Source organism: Lissotriton vulgaris, chromosome 1_1 (assembly GCF_964263255.1).
Source record: "Lissotriton vulgaris chromosome 1_1, aLisVul1.2, whole genome shotgun sequence".
In the NCBI taxonomy this organism is placed as follows: Eukaryota; Metazoa; Chordata; class Amphibia; order Caudata; family Salamandridae; genus Lissotriton; species Lissotriton vulgaris.
In genome coordinates this window covers 717,491,726-717,511,160 of record NC_141685.1, presented here as the reverse complement: position 1 = coordinate 717,511,160, position 19,435 = coordinate 717,491,726, and the positions used below count along the sequence as shown (strand labels likewise).

At 41.7% G+C, this 19,435-nt stretch overlaps 1 protein-coding gene across 1 annotated transcript in view; it reads left to right on the top strand.

Annotated features, from left to right (window-relative positions):
* LOC147747702 (potassium channel subfamily T member 2) overlaps positions 1-19,435 on the top strand; it is a 1,549,272-nt gene that overhangs the window by 183,672 nt on the left and 1,346,165 nt on the right. The window contains exon 5 of the mRNA XM_086926024.1: positions 4,397-4,445. Coding sequence (XP_086782150.1) covers positions 4,397-4,445 — 49 coding nt within the window. The remainder of the gene's footprint in view (positions 1-4,396; positions 4,446-19,435) is intronic.

The following is a 19,435-nucleotide window of genomic DNA, read 5'->3' as shown; positions in this document are numbered from 1 at the left end:
GGACCACGGTGACCACCGAAGACACAGCCCGCGCGATGAACACCATCCACTCCAGATCTCCAACCAACCCCTGCCCCCACCACGTCTTCAACATGGCCGACTCCATCATCGCACCCCAACTCCGGAACATCATCAACACCTCCTTTAACACCGCCACCTTCCCGGAGAGCTGGAAGCATGCCGAGCTCAGCGCCCTACTGAAGAAACCCACAGCGGACCCCACCAAAAACCTCTGCCCCATCTCGCTCCTCCTTTTTCCTGCTAAGGTCATCGAGAAGATCGTCAACAGACAGCTTGCCGCCTTCCTCGAGACGAACGAATCCCTCGACCCCTCGTAGTCCGGTTTCAGAGCCAACCACAGCACCGAGACCGCCCTCATCGCAGCCACCGACGACATCCGAGCCCTGCTCGACAATAGGGAAACAGCAGCACTCATCCTCCTGGACCTCTCTGCAGTGTTCGACACTGTCTGCCATCGCACCATAGTTCGACGCCTCAGCAACATCGGCATTCAAGAGAAGGCACTGGAGTTGACCATCTCGTTCCTCGCCGGAAGAACACAGAGAGTCCGCCTCCCCCCGTTTTGATCTGAGGCCACCGAAGTCATCTGCGGTGTACCACAAGGGTCATCACTCAGCCCCACCCTCTTCAACGTCTACATGAGCCCCCTCGCAGCCATCGCACGCCAACACAACCTCAACATCATCTCCTACGCCGACGACACCCAGCTGATCCTCTCCCTCACCAGAGACCCGACACCGCCAGAACCAGCCTACACGAAGGGATGAAAGACGTCGCCGAGTGGATGAAGAACAGCCGTCTGAAACTGAACTCAGACAAGACAAAAGTCCCCATCCTGGGACCATCACCCTCCCCCTGGGACGACTCCTGGTGGCCCCCCGCCTTGGGCACCACTCCCAAGCCAACAGACCACGCACGCAACCTGGGCTTCATCCTGGAGTCCTCACTCTCGATGACCAGACAAGTCAACGCCGTCTCCTCTTCATGCTTTCACACTCTACGCATGCTTCGCAAGATCTTCCGATGGATCCCGACTGAAACCAGGAAGACGGTCACCCAGGCACTCGTCACCAGCCGACTGGACTACGGAAACACCCTCTACGCCGGAACCACAGCCAAGCTACAGAAAAGACTCCAACGTATCCAGAACGCCTCCGCCCGACTCATCCTGGACATCCCCCGACGCAGCCACATCTCTGGACACCTGAGAGACCTGCAATGGCTCCCCGTCAACAAGAGGATCACGTTCCGGCTCCTCACCCACGCACACAAGTCTCTCCACGACCTGGGCCCCAAATACCTCAATGACCGCCTGACCTTCTATACGCCCACCCGCCAGATACGGTCCACTAGCCTCACCCTCGCCTCTGTACCACGCATCCAGAGAGCCACCGCCGGAGGCAGATCCTTCTCCTACCTGGCGACCAAGACATGGAACTCCCTCCCCATCCACCTTCGGCTGACCCAGGACCATCTCGCCTTCAGAAGACAACTCAAGACCTGACTGTTCGAGCAGTAGCGGACCCTTTTCCCCAAGCGCCTTGAGACCCCTCTGGGTGAGTAGTGCGCTATACAAGTGCTATGATTGATTGATTGATTGAAAGGACTTTCTGACAACCTCCTCTCCAGTAAAGATAATGTAGCCTTATGAAAAATTCTTAAGAGCCTCCTCTCACTTTATTCACTACATTCTCCTCTACAGCTGCTGGATCCTGCTCTGTGGTCAGAGATGTATGACAATATGACCTGGGTTGGACGGGGGCCAATGCAGCTTTGTAGCAATTTTCCTGGATGTCATACATTTCACTGATGTAAATTTTGACCAGCATTCACACAAACGTTCAAATGAAAAAATGTTTCTCTAAATAATGTGTGCAAAAGTAAGCTTTCACAATGTTGCTGTGATCTATCAATTCTAGGCCGAGTGTCTAGGCTAGTGGGTATAATGACTGTGGGGGAATTGTAAGAATCTGTTGGCTCGAGCTATGATAGCGTAGATAAAGTGGCAGTTATGTTAGATGTTCAGGAGAAAAGGGCTGTAGAAGTGCTACTGTTTACAAAGGTTGTAATGTGAGCAAAACAAGAAACAAAGGGGGGAGAGGGAGAATGAAAGAGAGCAGAGAACAAGAGGCATTTTGTTACTCCACAGTTTGAACCACAAAGTAGTTTTTTAATTGAAGGTATTATTCTGCGTCTAAGATGTAAAATTGCAGTTTGCCTAGCATGCTATATTTTTTCACGTTATATATTATGCATTAATTTTTCAAATCTGCATACAGAATAATACTTGAATCTCAGTTGGTAAATGACCAAGTGCATGATTTAGATTTGGATGCTAATGAAATCCTGCAATGTCTGGTGAAATTTGAATTTAGGCACAAATCCACTAGTCGTGTAATCCCCTCCATACCATTTATGGAGTTCTGCATATGGAGTGTTCAGGTTTTAGCGCCTCCTTCAGAAATTGCAAGCTATTAGTTTGCACCCAACTCAAAATTAGATCCCAAGAATTAAGTGAAAAAGGAAGAGGATTAGTGATCCGATCATGCTTATTTGCACCCCTTACCATATGTTAAAAGTGGGTTTCAAGGTACCTCATTGTAGTGTGACCAGATGAATGAATCCTACCTTGCAGTCTTGTTCTTCCATGTGATGGCAATTATCATTGTTGCCTTCAAACAACCTCAGTGCATATGACAGGCAAAAGGCTATTCCACATATTGTGTATGATAACTTATGGATTTTGTTTATGTAAAACTATAAACTGATGCAGTGTTTCTACTGGAGCAACTTACTGCCCCTTACTTCATATGACATGTTCCGAGCTGATTACAAAGATTCCTTATACTTAGGAATAAGGTACACATGTAAGTGTGCTATTACTCTTTTCAGTAACATTACCACTTTTGGCTATACACCCTTTCCGGGTGTAAAGTTTACTCAAATGTGTAGGCTTACATGTCTGCAGCCCCTGAAATAGGGTCAGTGCCAAACTTATGGCTGTAAGATATTACTCCCAAAAAGAAGCAGTAGTGTGTCCAGCACCGCACATTGGCAACCACTGATACTGCAATCCCCCTGCTGGATAGTGATGCAGGCAGGGACTTAAAGTAGAAACCCATAGGAAATAATGGTAAATAAATTAATGTATTTAAACTTTGTAAATTCATTTAAAAAAATGTAATGCAAAAAAGTAAACACAATAAAAAAATACTATTTTATGGCAAAACTTTTAAATACATTTTTATATTGAAAAATATATATTATTACAATATTTTAAATTATATACATATTAACAATTTTCATTACTTTGGACTCTTTCTTTAATAAACCTTAAAAACATAATTGTACTTTAATATAAATCAATGAATGAAATGTTGAAATAAAACTTGATAGTGCTGGAGCAATTTTTCTTATTTTGTCCTACATTTAAAATAAATATATCACATTAATTTACATTGATGTTTAATTTACATTACTACATAACACAAAATATTGCAAAAATGTAAATTATTTTGTTGACATTTACATGTAAAAAGGTCCACCTAAAGTAGGAAAAACATTATTTTATATTATGGTTTAAAAATCAATAAAAGTGATGAAAAGAATTAATTGAAAGTAGTGTAGCTATTTATTGTTAGACAACATTACAATATTTTGTTAATTCCTTGTTATGTGAATGTTTTCTTTTGATATACCTTTCTAAATATTAAATTACATGTATTTGTATTTTTAACTTGTTTCAATATTTGCATTCAATTTAACATTACTTCGTCTTATAGGGTTTCCTGTAGGGTTTTATTTTAAGTTGCTACCTCATTATTTTCTATTAGACGTTGTTACAGTACTGGTTGTTCGTCATGTGTGTTGCTTGACTTACTCAGCTCTGTGCTAGAGTACATTTACTACTATTCTTTTGACTGCAGTAACTTTGGAAGTGCAGTTTGTGAATAGCAATGGGCTTACTCTTTTGTGGAAGGATGCATGTCCCTACCTACCCTCCCTAGCTCTCCCTAAACTCTTTCTTACTCCTCAAAAAACTCCTGCTATTTAGAAGTATGCCCTTTTTCCCAGACATTCCCTTGGTTCCTCTCACATTTACTAGCAAACAGCTTTGCACCTGTAGGCTTGTAAATTGTACTTTGTTAATCGGCCTCGTATTTTTCATTTACGGTAACATTAATATATGTCTTTGCACCGATGTTCAGGGATGTGGAATGTTGCATACAAGATATCATGTGTGTGCATTAAGCAAGAGATCTGTATGAATTTATCATCATGCTGTCAAACACATGGCCATTAGTTTTTTACAAGTGTCACAAAAATTTGGAATAATCATTTAAACTTACAAATGTTGCTTGCTTGCATTCAACAGGTCTCCCATCATATTTGTGAACAGAAGTTTACCTCTATGGGGATTACAGGTAATCTTACTTGAATATTTGTATTGTGTATTTCAGTTGTCATGCATTTTACTCTACCGTGTGCATCTTGTACCATGGCCAGTGTTGTGTTTTTCTACAACTGTACAAAAGTTTGGGAACTACAGTAAATTAGTAAACTGTTGTCAAAAGGTCACCTCCTGACTCTTCAGAAAAAGTGTCAATGTGGCACATCACATTTGTAAAGTGGCTGGTAAGAAAAACACGTCACCTGTTACTTAGTGATGAATGTTGTTTTGTCTTACTATACCCTTTATTTCCCAGTTCTTCACCTCTATGCAATGGATCCACCAAAGAGACAGCCACCTTCTTGGCAAACTTTTAGATTAGAAAAGCTTCCAACTAAGCCCCATCTTCCACCAGGAAGTGGCCTTGGAAGCCATTTCTTCCCACAATCACACATAGTGAATTGTGAAGTAGTGTGGCTCACTGGTTAGAGGCGGCAGACCTGAGAGCAGAGGACGGCCCGGGACCAGGGTTCGATTCCTGGCGCGGCAGGTTTCTGGACCAGGGTCAGCGGACTCGATAATTCTCTCGCCTCGGTGCCCACTCTGATCAGCGATCACACTCGGCAACTCTGGGCATTAGCTTGCCTCATCTTCACTAACTGCCCCACCAGACTGCCGGGGATGCCTGGTCTCACCCTGGAGATACCCATTAAGGGACCATCTCTCAGGGAAGCCAGGAAGAGTTTCGCAGCGGTCGAAGCGCCTTGGGACCCTACGGGTAAGTAGTGCGCTATATAAATGCCAATACATTTAGTTCTGTCTGTTCAGTGGGGCAGTTCACTCCGTTCATCAATAATGGGTCAGGATGCAAAAGCATTGTTCTCAGCTAATGTCTTATGAATTCATCTGAATATAGAGGGCTCGTGGTCATGGCTACGGCTCGCAGGTCTTGATCCATGGTTGTATATGATAGACGTAGCCATTCCCAACTTCTATGTTAGTAGGCTTGTTCATTATTCATCTCCGTCTCACATAGTTAAACATTAGAATACATGCAGCAATCTAAACATCGTGATTTTTTGTGCTGTCAGAAAGGAGCTGCTTCACATTGACATAGCCAGTAGCAGTTGGTGAAGGCCCATAGAGATTTTAGAGAGTAGTGTGGATTTGCTTTTTCATATAGTACATATGTTGCAGCATTGTTTTGAGAACTGCCAGAATGCCAGAATTGTTGAATGCAAGCTCACTATTAGCATGTGACTCGTATGAACATTGAAGTCTCCTCTGAAGTTGGATCTTACCCAGAGAGGTTTCAGGATAGCAGTAACTGGGAAACAAGAGAGATCAGTCCTGCAGATAATTCCCTTCTTTAGAATTGCTTTTTAACTTTTTCTGTGTTGCTTTAAGCAGTTAAAATGCAGGAGCACCGGGTTGTAAAACACACTCTAGGAAAATGGGTTATTTGTTGGGGAGGCTGTGAGTCCTCCCCAAGTATTAAGTCCAAAATCTTATTAATTCCAACTCACAAGGTCAATGAATTATACCAGGGCTCAGCGTTTAGTAGCTATCGCACTGAGCAGACAAGCTTAACCTGATTAAAACATGTAAAGTATTTAGCAGTGCCAAGACAATTAAAAAGTATAAAACACAACACAAATAAATCCCAAAATCATTTTCTAAAAGTAGAAAAAATATAAAGCTGACACACAAACGTGATTTAGCATCCAATAAGGGGAAATAGAAATATAATATTTTAAAATGTAAGGGGAAAAAGCACCAAGTAAAGCAGTGTGCCACTCAAAAGTCACTGTTTGTGGTTGACAGGTACCTAGGGGCAGTTTCAGGACAACCACAGGGGAGCAGAGGTCAAATACCCCAAAGGGGTCATTCCGCTCAAACATTTTACCTACTGACTTAGTCTCTGAAAAGGAGGTTGAAACCCTCCAGTATGAACCAGTTGGAGGCTGTATATAACAAGTTCTCACAAGGTCAGGTAATAATTGAAAGTGGTAAAGCTGAAGCTGTTTATTTTAGCAGGAAAAGCCCTAAGCATCAAAACTTATGTTTTGCACCAGCCAAAGTCCTCTTGTTGGTCAGATACTTTTTTGTGCTTTCCCAAAGCTTCTAACTTTTGGACTTTGGTCATGATTTGTTTGGTGATGGGTAATCATCACAAACATGGCAGATACTGTGTCTGCCTTATTTAGAAGTGCTTTACTATATGATCTTAGGATTTGGTTTGCAACAGAGTACCCATCTTCCAAACTGTAAATCAGGCCCAAATTCTATTTTCTTGGAGCTCAAAATCTTCCAGCAGTGTAAGCCTAGAATCTGTATCTGATGAGGTCCATTCTATGTCAGACACCGTTGCCACAAAGTATGACTGAGGCTCCAGAGTTCTGAGAAGTTCAAAAATTGTCTAAGTCTCACAATTTCAGTTTTTTTGGAGCAGTTACTCTTGGCCTTTTCTAAGGTCCTAAGTATCTCCTGGACAGCTCTTAGGGCCAGGACTCAATTCAGGAGAAGCCACCAACAGGATCCAGTCCATGTCCTGTTGCCACTAGTTATGCAGTCACACTAGCAAATGAGTCTCTCACAGAATATTGTGTCCCTTCAGTCACACTGTAGATTAGTCAACTGACCCTTGGAGGCCACTTCTTAGTTGTGGGTTTAGGTGACAGCAGGTCCAGTCCCTCTGGTCTCCACACAGTTGACAGACAATTCATCCAGTCTCCTTCAGATCTTTCCACAGGTCTAGAGGAGTTTTGATACGCTGGGGATTAGGTGCAACTTATATGTCATTCACTGGCCTGTAGATGGAGAGCTCATGGAAACTCCATGACCAAATGGGCACAAAACTCTGAGGTGCAATCCATCCCCTGTATACACAACACTCTGTTTCACTCACTTAAAACTATCTGACATCTAAGCCAGTGTTTCTGTTCTAGATTTCATATTTCATTAAGGTACACTTGTGGGCAGCTGCTGGTAGGATAATGGTAATTAATCGACAGGATTTTCAGACTGGTAAAGTCTATCTTTTTAAAAGTTATTTTTGGTGTATGTTTATGAAAAAGCCAACTATACCATGTAATTGATGTTTTAATAAATATTAAAAATAGTAAATGGACCGTTACTGAAGCTTATTCCACATTAAAGTTAGTAAAATAGTATTTTTAATTGCTCTTTAGTTTTTCTCATAAAATTAGCTACAGCCCTTTACAGTGAAAATATGTTTGGTGGCATTTGGTGGCTACATGCCAACACAAGAGTTATACATATTCCACTTTGAAAGTGTAGGCACTCTACCTTGTAGGCTACACGGCATACATAGGGAAAATGTTTTTAAAATGTAAAAGTATGCATCCTTCCTGTAAAAAAAGAGGTATTTTGAAAGATATGCCTGCAGGTTTAAAAGCAGCACCAGTCAGACCACACATGTAGGCCTGAAGCCATGTTTGTTCTTGCAAGTCTTGTGAATGGTACAATATGTACTGCAGTCCACAAGTAATATTTATCTTTCCGTGCTATTTGTATATTTCCCTGCACCATATACTATGGTCTTACTGGAAATTTAAAAGTGCCAATTGTGGATTTGTCAATTTTACTGTGTTTTAGGGTTCAGAGTTCATTCACTGGGTAGTGATCAGGAGTGCCCCAGATATAATCCGGAGTCCCGAGGGGCAATTGGTCGGAGGGTCGATGATGGCCTGCATGCTCTTGTCTTGGATTATGGGGAAGGGGGGTCTGGAGCCGGTGTGGTGGCTGGACTATTGATAATCCTGTGGTTCAGTGGTCCAGTGGTCCAGTGGTAGATCTAATTGATCTTGTCCATGTGGAGGGAGTTCCGCCTACATGGAGTACACATACGAGTTTATTGGCAAATTAAACTCGAACTGGCATCAGTGGGTGGAGTTAGAAAGAGCACAACTGCTCAGATGGACGACTCCGTCACCTCTCGTGCCCCTGTGACTGACGCCAGTTCAGGTTTGATTTGACAATAAACTCGTATGTGTACTCCGTGTTGGCGGTACTCCCTCCACATGGACAAGATCAATTAGATCTACCACTATCTCCTTGACTACTTATTAAGGTAAGGAGTGCTCGTGAGGGACTGGGACGAATAGACGTCCTGAAGAAGACCAATGTGACCTACTATTGGGGGCACACCTAGGTCGAAACATGTTGACTCCAGCAGTTTAGGAGGGGTGTTATAGGTTCCTAAATTTCCTTCCTTAACACCACCATCCGTTATTCTATTTTAATCCTGACCTTGGAACCTACGAATAAAGGTATATTAGGTATCCATGAGCCAGTTTTAAACTCATTATTTTTGACTGCACTTTTTGTCTTATCACCGTACCCAGTCTTGGACTGACACATCTTGTTTTGAACACTGTTTGTCACGTCTATTCCTTGTGATGTTTTCATGTTTTATGTTTCCCCTCCCTATGCTCTGCGCATGGCAATGCCAGGGCGTTGTAGCAGACCCAATGATGAAGCATGTCACACATGTTTGCGTGTGAGTGAGGGCAATTTTTTCAAACATACGAGTTTGTCACTATTTGTACACTCCATTATTTGTGGTTTTTGTCCTCTCCACCCCTTTATATGTGTATCATGTTGACTTTAGGGGGTTCGGGGAGGTAGAGTAGTTGTTTGACCCTCTTCCCTCTATTCTTGACTGAAGTGTAAAATTTGTAATCTTTAAATTCTTTTTATACTTTGATTGTCACGTTGTTCAAAATGCATTGAAATATATTTTCCGTTAATGCAAATGCAGCATCAGGATACATTCTGGGTGACAGTGCACTTTACAAATACACATAACGTGTCCAATATCAGCTTTATTCTATATGCTGTTCTTTTTATACTTTATATTGTTATACAATTGGCCATATATACCTGAGTCGTCTTTATTGGAGTTCATGTTTTGAGCTACACTACAGTGCCAGTTAAAAATACTGCTGGCAAACAGACAATTCAAAGATCCTCCTGAAATAACAAACCCATGCTGCAGGAAAACCCTAAGTTAGGAGGCAACCAAGTGCTGATTAAGTGGGTGAATGCAGGGAGCTACAGCCTGCTGCTACTGAGGAAAAGAAAGCAGCAGTGTTAAGAGCAGTGGAGCAAACATTTGAAATCAACAACAAATAGCACTGTTTTAAAAAAGATAAATCCTGCAAGGATGACCCGCAAGAAAACTCCCTGGGGCTGGAACACTCCACCAGGAGCTAAACACAACAAACCTCATCTGGATTCGCTCAATGAGAACGGAATTATCTTAAAAACTCATTTATGCTGATGTGTCATTAGGACTTTGCCGGTGAATGACAGTGGACACCAGGCTCAGGAGCTCTCCTTACCCGTTGTTGGGTCTCTCCAGGGAACCCATGTGCATTGCCCGCCCCCAGGGGGACGAGGAACACCATTAGTCTGTTTTTCAGTATACTCTCTTTGGAGATCAAAAAACTGCCATGCCATCTATCCCAAATAGGTAGCCACCAGACTTGAGCCAAATGATCCTCTAAAGTGGGAGGTTAGAGCTGAGGTTCTCCCCAGGCACCACCACAATCTGTACCTCCTTCCAGTGCCCTAGATCACCACTCAGTTCTTCATATCTTAAATGTCAGAATGGGAGTAAAAGGTACTGCCTTTAGTTGAAGTAATCCTTCTTCTCAAGATAACAATTTGTAAAATTGGAAACGTTTTAATCAATACACACCCTGTTACTCTTGGAGTACTATATGGCTTAATGATTTTCCCATGCCTTGTAAACTTATAAATGGAACCTCAACTCAGTAATTCAATATCAATCCATCAACCTACACAAATGTGTCATTGATACCCTGCTCTTCTTTCACATAACAACCCCCTCTATCATAACTAACTTGAGGGCCTTCCTAGAGAAACTAACTGAATGGATAAAGTCACTCCCTAAAAATAACCAATCTCACCAAAACTGAATTAATTCTCCTCTTCCCAAAAGAAACCCCCTAAAAAATGACTCAATACATCTACATGTGATTTTCCATTTTTTTGTTTCCACAAGTGAATCCTGTTGGCTTAAAATCTAAACCTGAATTGCCACATTGCTAAACTAAACCAATCTGCCTCCTGTCATGTGTTCAGCAAAATTCAGCCTTTAATGCCTCACTTTAAAATTCAGGAATACAACACAAGTACTTGTTCTCAACCACCTAGATGGAGGAAATGCAGTCCTAGTTGGCTTCCCCAAATCGTCCACTTTTCATGTAAGAGTTATGTTCTGAGCTGCCACTAGGAATGTTACAAGCAGCAGAAAACTGGACCATCACACTGATCCTGAAACAACTACAATGGCTTCTCTTTGAGGAAAGGACTGATTTCAACACAGGTATTCATAAGCCATGAAGCTATCCACATTGGTTTACCCTCATACTCGAAGGAAACACTGTGACTCACCAGTGCAAGGAACAAAAACAGACTGATCCTCAAAATGCCTAAAACCAAAGAAAGTACAAACACTTCTCAATAGCCCTTTTCTGCCATTGCTCCCTCCAAGGCTATGGAACTCCATTTTCAGACCACATCAGACTAAACACAAGACTACCGCCCTTCTAAAAAGTGAAAAACATATCTTCAAACTTAACTTAGAATACCCAATGTTCTCTCTTTCAGTTCTGTCTCTATTTTATCCTCCTATAGGTTATTGTCTTATATGTTAAGCATTGAGGATTAATTTAGCTATTATACAGTCTATTAAGTTATTTGTAAAATGCTCAATTTCCCTGTGGCTAGGTCTGTGTTGCATAAACAAACAAATAAATAGATAAGCAATAAAGCCAATAGTTTTTTTTTGCAATAGTGAAGGAAAATACCTATCCATATTTTGCGTAACATCTTGAAATGTTTATTGGCAATGAAGTGTCCATATTTTATTGACATTTCATTGTGAACAACATGTGACAAGCTAGTAGACCAGATGTTTTTATAGTCCGACCTACTGTCTTCTTTGCAGACAGTAATTTTGTGTAGCCCATGATTTACTCAATGCTTATATGGGAGTTTTAGGGTTTACGGTCTGCTGACATGCAAACTGTTAACCTCTTAAGTGCTTCGAACGTTCGGCGGCCGACGGCACCACTACCTCAGCAGTGCTGCCGTCGGCCACTGAACGTTCGAACCTCATAGCTGCAATGTAACGTCCAGCACTGGAGCTGGACGTTCCATAGCCGTTATGAGGTTAAAAGAGTCTAGTCTACTTTTAGAATGTTAATTGTTCACTGCAACCTTTTTTTGGTGTTCATCTATTGAATTTACTTAGCCCTTTACAGGGTGCTCGCTTTGGTTTTCCAACCTGCTATTTTTCATATATTTGTAATTTTTCATTTGGAACTTAGGGGCTCATTACAATGTTGAGTGGAGCACCACTGCCAGACCGTCAGTGGCGGTCTGCCCAAAAGTCAGGGACTCAGTCCCACCGTTGCATTATGATGCCGGCAGTCGGAACATAAACTGTGGGGGGGCAGACCGCCACCTCCAACAGGATCTATGATCCCATCGGGGTGGCGGTCGTAATCATATTCCCTTAGTGACAGCTGTACTGAGAGGGCATCACCTTCGGATTATGTTTACCATTTCCCACAACCTTCTCATGAGCTGTCTGAAACAGCATTTTGGGGCCCCAAACAGACCCACCTCCTTTTTGGGCCACTGGAAAGTGGCCCTGTGGGCACATATAGTGTCCCCACACACCCATGAACCACATAGTGCATGGCACATGCAGCATGGATGTGCACATATTGTCCTTTTCCTTTACCTGGGCTGCAGCACAAGCCGCAATTGAAAATGAAAGTTTCCGACTGCCTCCCCGGTGGCCCTATCTTAATTTGGTGGTCTGAGCGAACGCCTGTATGTTGGATGTCTTCCGACCGATGTGATGTCAGGCGGCAGTCCTGCCGTCCAGCATCATAATCAGGCCCTTAGTTTTGTCAATGTTGATATATTTTTCCTTTTTCAGAAAAAAAACACTGTGTTGAAATTGATTAATTTAGTGCTATGTGCACATTGCTAAATGTTGAATTTCTAGTTCACTTTACTATTCTGAGAATAATGTAATTACTAAAAGGTTTACTGGGTTCCTAGTTTGAGTGTCCACACCTACAGGGCCCAAGGATACCAAAAGCAAAAAACGACAGTTGATAAAAATGGAGATCACAAACTGTGCTTGCCCTGGGACGCTCTGAGCTAGATTTTGTACCAAACAACCACAGAGTCCCTGTTTTCCTTGTTGCTTCCCCCTATTTTACATGAAACTACCTTTGTCTACCCCTCCCATATGCACCTGGTCCATAGCCTCTAACTACTCTACCCTTGGCTTCCTTTGTAAAAAGCAAATTTAGCCTACACAGGAGTTTTGTTGGGGAAGAGGAGTGTATGGTCCAATCAAAAAAGGCTCTAAAAAGAAGATAAACAGTTCATTTTGTTGCCTTTAGGCTATGTGGGTTTGGCCTTATGACCTTTGCTCACATTATGGATGTGAAAGGACTGGGGCAAAGATGATTAGATCAGATTCATACATTTAACTGAAAGTAGCCTTGGCATTTTCTCTGAGTAAGTATTTCTCAATGCCAGAAATGGGTTTGTTTATTCGGGAGGGACGGACTGCTCAACCCATGGTAGCTACGACACAAGCAGCAGCCAGTCCTCAGAAAAATATGTGTTAAGTTAAATTATTACCAACAATGTTAAAGTAAAGAAGATAACACAATAATGTTCTCAACTCATTTTAGAAAAGAATGAAAAATGTACTGAGCACAAAGGGTCCAAGATCTTTGAAATAGGTTAAAGAGAACCGGAGATATGAATCTATGTTCAAGGTATTAAGAACAAAGAAATATGAAAGCACCAATCAAAAGTCACTGTTCATGACTGACCAGGACCTAGGTAAGCTTTTAGGTTGACTCCAATGGAGCAAACTTCATATGCCTCAACTAAGTCATCTTGGCCAAGGTTTTTATCTTCTTCGTATTTCATGAAATCTGAAATGTTCCAGCGAGGCTGTAGCCAGTAAATGTCCCTTGAAATTCTTTACATCGTCGTCGATCTCTGACTAAAACTGTTGGTTTTGGTGCAAAAAGCTCAGAGCAGGACAAATATGGATTTGGTAGCAGCGAGATAGCATCATACGTCAGATAGATTTACTACCTCACCTTGATCTAAAGTTTTACCTTCACTCTTCAAAATGCTTTTGGAAGTCAAACTCCCCCACTGGGGCATGGTTCAAAGCAGTTGCCCTGCTGGGCTTAATGAGCCAAATACCGTTTAGGTCCCTCTGAACCACTTTCAACATGGCAAAAATCTGATTTCCATGCTTACCTTGTATATTACTCAGGAAACGTCATCCAGTTGGGCCTTCTTCTTCAGATTAAGAAATGTTCTGAGAAGGTGTCAGATTTCCCCTCTGCACCAGCCAGTGATTGGAGATATTTTACCACCCAATTCTACCTTTTTTCTCACAGACCCCACATCATGTAATAGCACTTCCTCTCTGCTGTACTGTAAAATTACCTAAGGGTCACTGTTTCAAAACTGTGAAACCAGCTGCCAGCAGGCAGCCCTGTCTTCGACCCTGAAGCCACTCATATTTAGGTGAACTCTACTCTCACCTGATGGGTAAACTCATTATCACTCCTATTGTTACTGTGGTCTGCCTGTCTAGATTGGTCCCAGGAATGTATAGGAGAAGCCCTCTTTGGCATCTCCAATTTAAAAATAATGCCCTTTGTGCTGCCTACTGTTCCTAGCCACTCCCAGATAGCTGTTACCTGCTACATGGGCAGTAGTAAACACTCATCTGCACTTCCTGGGCTCAGAGACAAGCCCTTGTCCTCTGAGCCTGTGACATTAACTCTCCTAGCCAAGGATATAACATTACTGTTCTGAGTAAGTTATCATAAATCTTATTTTATTATTAGATCATATTTTAAAAGCTAAGCAGGATATAAATTTGAATCATTTTGCAGCAATTTTCGAAGAAGAGATAGAGAATAAAGATTATCTTTTCTATATTGCCACTCTGCCCTGTGGGGTTGCAAGGCCCACTTTAGAGGTGAGTTTGGAATTTGTAAAAAAAAGGCTTTTCCTACATGGTACAGGCATTCTACCTGATGTGTTACTGCAGTGCATTTACCCTGCTTTTACACTGCAGCTCAGCCAAAAGACAGTGGTGCTCCTTGTAGACATATATTTTTGTCATATATGTGGGTGGTGTAATTGCACAATGCACAATGCAACCTACATATGACTTTTACTCTTCCATACCAGGAATGCAATTTAGGTCCTGTTTACAGTACATATTTTAGAGATACTGGCACTTTACTACTGTTTAGCAGTGGCAAAGTCCACAAGGTCCAAAAGAAAGCAGAAAAAGAGTCTAGAAAAAGCCCCAAAACAACTGGTGTTAAAATGCAGAAAAAGGCAGATTTGCTACACTCAATATATACTTTGATGTAGTAGTTTCTTCTTGTACCTTTTATTCAGAGTAGAAATCCCATCATACACACTGAAAGATTGCTGTACGCTATTAAGATGATTACAGCTTGATTACTTGCTGGTGATGTACATTAGTCTGAGTCCCTCTCTTCCTTGTCAAATTACTTGAGAAATTAGGTTGTCAGATCTATGCTGTTTTGATTACTCAGAATTGAGCTATTCTTCATCACAGCCCTCACTCAAAGAAGCTAGGGCTGTATTGCAGAAAGAAAACGGTGATAATGGGCATTATTCATTTTCTGTTTCACACAGCAGCAGGTGTTGCCCTTATTTAATTTCAATTACCATTGCTTTTTTAAAACTGTTTTTCCACATTTTAGTGAACATAATGACAATTTCATTTTCTCTACACATGCTTACGAATTTCCATTTTAAAGATAGTTTGCAGATGCTTAATACGTGGCTCATTGTTGTCAATAGGTGCACACTGATGTGTCTGCAAAAGGGGTTTTGTGATTTTGTGAAATCGGCATTCAAAATAGAAAGAGAAATGGTGATCAAAACCTACCAAGGAAATTGATTTTCATAGAATTTATGATATTGTCTACCACCACATAAGAAGAGGCGTTGTTCTGTAGAGTTCATTTTTGAGTCAAGGTGGTGTATACATATATGCATGAGTTAGTTAATTTGTTGTACATCTAGCTCTATGTGTAGTGTACACACAGATATGTTCAGTAATTGGGCCACATTTATTTTCAGTGCTACTCTGAGAAAGTGGAATATATGAGTGGATTGGTGTCAACCACAAGTAATAAAGTCACCATCCAATTAGATCCAGTCAAAGGTTTCAATAATTTGAACCTGAGCTTAACTCCTAGTAGGTATGACAAAGAGCGGGCAGGAGTAACTTAAAGAGAAGTCTGTGAAGCATTTGGAAGTACCATAGCGGTAAAAAAGTCAAAAGCACAGCACAGTAAAAATGCCACACCAATTACAAAAATTAGAGAACAATTTAATGAGCAAAATGACACCAAAACAACAACAATCCATGTGGAGAACCAGAGCTATGCATTTTTACAGATTTAAGGAAAAATAGCACCAAAAAGTGCAAAGTGCCAATGGCAGTTAATAGTTGAAATAGACTAGGATATAGGTGTGATTTGAGGCCCACTGTGGTGAAACTTCAGTCGCATATATCAAGTAGTTTGACTCTGCTATGGCCTGAAAGTATGAAAACTTTTCTAGGTCCCAGTCAGAAAAGGGACTTTATTATGTTCCTGAGGGGAGCCTCTTCCAGAGAGACAAACCTGACATTCAATCTGATCTCATGGGCTGCCAGCTGGATAGGTTTTAGAGTCTAGGACCTCAGGGAGAGCACCTAAATATTATCAGGTTGTTAGGCATAGGACAACATTAAAGTCCAGACCAGGTCCAGTTGCCATTGGTAATCTGACATCGGAATGTCCTACTACAGCTTTATGTTCCTGGGGCCACTCAGATGATCAATGTTATGATCCTTGGAGATCTTCTGTCCTTCTATGTCAAGTGGTATGGGATCCAACCTCTTCACGTCCTTCTCACAGGTCACAGATGCCAAGTGCAGCAGGTTCAATCATCTTGTTTCCTATTCTAAGTCCATCAGTATTCTGATGAAAGTGCCCTGGAAGGCCACATTTATCCTTGGCTACAGCTACTGGTTGTGGGTGTCTTCTTGGCACTCAATAGCCAATGGTGTAAATGTTCCCGGGGTAACCCATCCCTCTTTTTCAATAGTTCCAGTTTGCCTTACTTCAAAGAGACCCAAAATGCATTAGCCAGTGCATTTTCAAGATGTCGAAAGACTTTGACCACAATAAACTTGGGCTGTGAGGTCCATGTGTGTGAGTGGGAGTGTCAGAGCAAAACCACCAGTTGCCTCCCTCATCTAATACTAAAATCCAATATGAAGCAGGCACTATACCCGCAAAAGAAGTCAGTTAGGACTCAAGACGGGTCCTTCAGCAACCAGAGAGGGGTACACAAGAATTGTCCTGGCATCCTGTTCTCTCCCTGTGAAATGCTTCCAAATATTATATGTTGCTCAACAAACCTGATAGTGTGGTATCAAGAGGTTGCGCACAGCCCCCATTCTAAAGAGTCTATGGAGTTCAGATGAGGCATTTCTCAGGCTAGCATATTGTTTGCTTCTCGGGGGCATTACATACCTCTTTTAAACCTATTCACATGGTTGAGCATGGGCTAAGAGGTAGTAGAAGCTTATGCTAATACACTTTGTGAAAGTGAAGTCTGGTAACGGATACCACACTAAAAGTTACTTTTCCATTTTTTACATACATATATATATATATTTTATGTCACAAAGGGAGCGACACACCAAATTTCTTTTTGAAGCCTTTTAATCAGACCTTCACCCCACGAACGCGTTTCAGCCTCACAGGGCTTTGTTCATGGTCAGTAAGTCCTTCTACTATTTTCTTTTTTATACTGGCCCATACTACCCTTAGGTGGCATTATGGGAGTTGTAGTTTGAAAACAGTATTTACACAAAATCACATTTAAAAAGAAAGACCGGTGTGTCATTAGTTTCATACACATTTCTTAACATGTTAGATCACATGAGCCGAATTAATTTCATATTTGTGATTGGAATAGTTCCAGTTGTTACAGTCAGTTTGTAGTTGGGTATAGTACACTATCAAATTTAAAGTCTATTTAGCTGGTACTATCAAGATCACTCCAGATGTATATGGAGGCCGTCCCCAAAGTTCATGCCTCTCTGTGTTTTCGTTCGTAATCGAATGATTAGGCGAGATTCCATTTGTCGCAATTTACGAATGATGTCGCCTCCTCTTTCCATTTTGGTGAGCATTTTCACCCCATAAAATCTCATAGTTCTCCATTCTCCTTCTTGGCAAGCATTAATGTGTTTGGCAGTTGCATGGAGCATGTTTTTATTTTTGACCGCACTGATGGGTTCTAACATCCTCTTTTTCAACATGCAGGTGGTACTACCCACATATTTGCTGCCACATCTGCACTCGATGATGTATACCACATTCTTAGACATGCATGTTATCTGTTGGTCAATGTACATGATGTTGCCATTCGGTTCCTCATAGCTTTTTTTACTGGTTCCTATTTTACATGCTTTGCATGATGAGCATGGTTGGAAACCTTTCCGTTGGGTTTGTAGCCAATTCTTTTTCGGTGTTTTTTTCAAAATAGCTTTTCACCAGGAGATCATGAAGTGAGATATTTTTTTTTGTAGGTGATTGCAGGTTGTTTACCCACTAGTTCTCCAATGTCCGGATCTCCAGATATGAGATGCCAATATTTTTTCATTTTATTGGCGATGATTCCACTTTCCTTACTGTATGTGGTCACAAATCTTGGTGGATCCTTTTCTATTGATTTTTTTGGAACTATTAATCGCGCACCCGCAATCCACTGCTGATGATGTCACATATTACATCATTCATGACATGGTCAGTGACATCACTGATGACATCACTGATGACATCTCAAATGACATCACTGATGACATCTCAAATGACATCACTGATGACATCACTGATGACATCTCATTTGACATTACTGATCACATCACTGATGATATCATTCATGTGATAATACGATGAACCTCTTCAGACAGTGTGGCTCACTGGTTAGAGGCGGCAGACCCGAGAGCAGAGGAGGGCCTGGGACCAGGGTTCGATTCCCGGCGTGGCAGGTTTCTGGACCAGGGTCATCGGACTCGATAACTCTCTCGCCTCGGTGCCCACTCTGATCAGCGATCACACTCGGCAACTCTGGGCATTAGCTTGCCTCATCTTCACTAACGGCCCCACCAGACCGCCGGGGATGCCTGGTCTCACCCTGGAGATACCCATTAAGGGACCATCTCTCAGGGAAGCCAGGAAGGGTTTCGCAGCGGTCGAAGCGCCTTGGGACCCTACGGGTAAGTAGTGCGCTATATAAATGCCTATACATTTACATTTACATTAGATACAATCAGTGTAAACAGACACTCACAGACTGTCACTCATCCATGGAGTTACTCACACACCTAGTCAGTCATGCAAAGAATCAATCACACCTCCATTTCCTCAACTATACAGTTATACAAACTTTACTTATTCAAACATATACTAACACATATTTACTCTCTTATACAATCCCTGATACAAGTTCACAATGATCCATACAGCCACTCACACATTCACTGGCTCTTATGCACAGTTATTTATATATGTCAACTCACATGTACTGTGTTTTACATATGTACTTACTTTGACATGTAGCCCTGAGATATCCATTCACTCAACAATACACTCATGCACACAGTCAACCGCCCATACAGCTGTTTCCACATGCACTTTTAAAACCATACATTTAGTGAATCAACTGCTCACACATCTATGCACAGAGTCATACACCTCCCAGCCACCCACACACGCATTCAGTCTCCCATACAAATACTTGGGCAACCAATCAATAACCCATATAGTTACTCATATAGCTACTTATCAACACATGCAACAGTTT